Genomic DNA, 3,793 nt, shown 5'->3' on the forward strand with positions numbered 1-3,793 from the left:
AACTAGTTGGGTTACATAACCTGAAGCTTCAAATTGAAAGAGGAAAAATTGTTCTACAGCGACACCTACCGGTAAAGCATGATGTAGTAGCACGACACCATTAGACAAAATAAACAGATGTTTCCATTCCTGTAGCAAGTTAGAAGCTACAGGGAAAGACTGATTGATATTCCAAAGGGAGAAGCTAAACAAAAACATTATACATACCAGTATCTGTAACTACAAAATAAGTCCCAAAGCACATCATTATCCTTTTTAACCAAAATTTTCAAATCAATAAATCTGAAAGAGGTTTCCCTTGGCCTCAACTGGCCACGCAAGTCAAGATTTTATATGCAAGTTAAAGGTAAAATGTCCAATTTACTCATGTTTCTTTTATATTTTAAAGAATAAAACTGGAAAAGGTAAAACTGAGCTCTGCAAAAACTAGACATTTAATGTTCTCAATTTAAGTTGAAGAGTTAAACAAAAAGCAAACACCTGCTTTAAAGATCCAAGTGTCATGTAAATCCCCAAAGTCGCAGTGTCAAAGCACCACTTTTGAAAAAATTGACCACCAAGATAAACAGAAGTCCAGATAATCACATTTCCCCTAAAATGCATGCTTCAAAGGACTGGGTCCTTTTTCCACTGTACTTTGATGCACAAATTTAAGAAATAATAATGTTTAATGTGACCAACGTCGTCATCAACTTCAAACTCTCAAGGCAAAACATCTCAAAAAACACACTATTTGAGCCCATGTACTTCTTCTCAAACTAAGATTTTCAAATATACTGTTTCACACATAACTTAAGTAAAAGAAAAGTTAATCAGTGGTATGACAAAAAGAACACTTCTCTTAAATAACTAGGTGTAATATGCCACAGAGAGCCGGAAGGAAACTTAAAAGATAATCTACTTTAAGACTTCCATAAAATCTTATAAAATTAGAGAACCTAAAGTCCAGTACTATAATATAATGATCGAATAAGAGAAAACGTGGGTTTAGTCTTGGATCACCCATTAACTAGTTGGGTTTCCAAGAAGTATATAACCTTTAATGAGCCAGACAATCTTTCTGGGCCTCACGTAACACCACAGATAAAATTTCTTCAGCTTCTATGATTTCCCCAGCACATGGGATTGACTTGGGCATCAATGTCTACATATCAGTGACCCAATAAACATAGCAACAAAAGAGAAGTGGCTCGATCTTTCCGGTATACCCTACTATAAGAAACCAATATAAAAAGAATCACACTTTCACACTGCAGCGTAACTGCTCTCAACTGAGAGAATCCTCACCATCTTCAGTGCCTTCCGCCTGGCACACAGTCAGAACTCACCATTTACTCAAAAAAACAGCTGCGGAAAAACAATGCTCATTATGTAACACGCAACACTCCAATACCAACTCTCTGGGGATTTTTCTGGTAATACAGATGCTTCTCTCTTTTACATGTTCTCTTTTATACACTATGTCTGTTTCATGACAATTATAAAATCGATGTATAAAATACTTAAAAGGCTGTAGATCCTCAAATACAGACAGAACTTGCTCTAAAATGCCTGAATATGAAAGCTGGAATATATTCATTTAGGTCCTAACATTTCCTAAATGTATTACCTACTTGTTAAAACTGGTTTAGTTCTTGAACCACTGGGGGTGGGAATATAATACACACTTCCTAATACTAATTCCCACCAACAGGCCATATAATGAAGCAACTGCTTCAGATATAGTTAACCCACTCTACCCACGACTGCAAAGGACAAAATGGAACAAAGATGTGCTTTCCTTGTAAACAGCTACAGAAAACTTTTGAAAACAATTAACATTAAAGTCTTGTTTATCAGCTTTCTCTGCTTGGTGCTTAAGCTGCCCAATGGGCTCTTCTCATTTAGAAACTTTAAAAAGGGTAGCCAGAGCTGCCTGAGACAGTGCATCTACCCGTCTGCCTGTTTAAGTCAACTGACTGGCATTTAAGGGCAAGTGGCAAAGGAACACAAACTTTTACTTACGCCAAAGGTAAATTAACATGCCTGTTTTGAAATTCAAACTGTACTTTTTCTCTACAAATACTAGTTCTCAGAGTGTAAATTTATGCAATGAGTTTAACTGTACTACCATTTAAATTTATTCATCCACTAATCAAATAATTTATTGAGCAACTATTAAGGGCCAGACCCACTCTAGGAGTTGGGAATAGGGGTGAAAAAGAAGGAGTGAGTGAGACAGGAAGGCAATACACGTGAAAATAATAATGTCGGATAGTGGTAAGTGCCATTTAAAAAACAGTTCTTTAAAGTATGACTACAGTATTCTGATTTACTTTCTTGATACATATAAATACATTACTTGTAGACCTCAGGAAACAAAAAATCTAAAATCATTTCAAAAAAGAAAGTTTACAGCTCACATTCAATACACATGTGTATTGCAGTTTCAATATCCTAAATATGAGTCAAAGGAAGTATAAAAGAAACCGAGAACCACTGAAATATGAGATGAAACAGATTTAAAACATCTGTTCTCCCTCTTTCCTGGATAAGCACATGGAAGAGAAAGGTGAATATCCAATAGATTTTTTTTAAAGACAAAGGGAAAAAACAGAGAAGCTCGCCCAGTATTCGCACCATAAGAAAGCTACATAAAAGCAAAAGTATCTAAGATAATCTTCGAGAACATTCAGATCACTCCCACACTCTCACTCCTGCAGCTCTCAGAATATTCTCCTTTGAGTTGCTCTTAAAAGCTGCTGGTTTGGAAGGAACTTATTTTCTCTGACTTTGGCTCATTCCCAAACTCCCCAAAATATGCACGGCAAAGGTAAATTGTTTCTCTTACTCCCATCACCAATTACACGGCAAGCCAAGAAAGAGTAGTTCAATACGATCTCCATCTCGGCTGCGCACTGCAGGTGAAGGATCGGCCGGGAAGTGGCTCCCCGGCGTGACCAACCCGAGGCCGCGGACCCCGCTCGGCCCGGCCCCTCCAGCCCGCCCGCCAGGCCCACCGAGCGCGGCCTCCGCCCCGCGGCCAAAGGAGGAACGACGCGGAGGATGGAGGAGACGCTCCGCGGCATGTGGTGCGGTGGACCCGCAGCGCCCGCCGCCCGGGCCCCACCCCCAGGGCCGGCCCCGGACCCCGGCCCCGAAGCGCCTCTGACCTTTCCGGGCCCCGGGGCTGCTGCTGCCGCCGCTGGTGCAGCTGCTCGGGCTGCTGGAACTGCTGCTGCTGCTGCTGTTGCCGCCGCCGCCCTTGGCATTCTTGCGCGGGGCCATGGCGCGCACCACTGGAGCAGGCGAGGGGTGGGGGACTCCCTCAGGGCGTGGGGGACGCGGGCGGCGCGGGGCGCGCTGACTGCGGCGGGCGCTGCAGCGGGTGCGGGGTGCGGCTCCTGCAGCCGCGCGGGTGTCTCGGCACCGCCCGCAGCGCCTCCGAGGACTTTGGCCCGCGTGCCTCCTGCGCGCGCCCGACCCTCGCGTGCGCCGAGCCTGTGACTGCCCTCCTGACGCGAGAGCGCGCCGCTCTCCCGCCCGAGGCCGCGCCCCCGCCCCGCCCGCGGAAAGCTGAGTGACGGGACATGAAGCCAATCACAAGGGTCCCTATGAGGGGGACGGAACCCGGCCGCCCTCCCCCACCCCCTACAGATTTAGGGCTGTTCTGGCGCGACGCAGCCGCCTGCGAGCGCGTGCTGCTTTCGACTTTCCAGTCTGTCCCGGTCCTTTGGAACGTGGCAGACGTGGAAGGCGAGAGGGCTCTCGCGAGCGTTGGCGGACCGTGTAAGATCGGGAGGGGGCGGGGCGA

General features: G+C 45.4%; 1 protein-coding gene across 1 annotated transcript in view; it reads right to left on the minus strand.

Moving 5' to 3' along the window:
- ASPH (aspartate beta-hydroxylase) overlaps positions 1-3,267 on the minus strand; it is a 216,926-nt gene extending 213,659 nt beyond the window's left edge. Inside the window, exon 1 of the mRNA XM_007471474.1 lies at positions 3,153-3,267. Within this exon, the coding sequence (XP_007471536.1) occupies positions 3,153-3,267 (115 nt within the window). The remainder of the gene's footprint in view (positions 1-3,152) is intronic.
- Positions 3,268-3,793: the final 526 nt, after the last annotated feature.

Source organism: Lipotes vexillifer, unplaced genomic scaffold, assembly GCF_000442215.2.
Source record: "Lipotes vexillifer unplaced genomic scaffold, Lipotes_vexillifer_v1.1 scaffold165, whole genome shotgun sequence".
NCBI classification, from domain to species: Eukaryota; Metazoa; Chordata; class Mammalia; order Artiodactyla; family Lipotidae; genus Lipotes; species Lipotes vexillifer.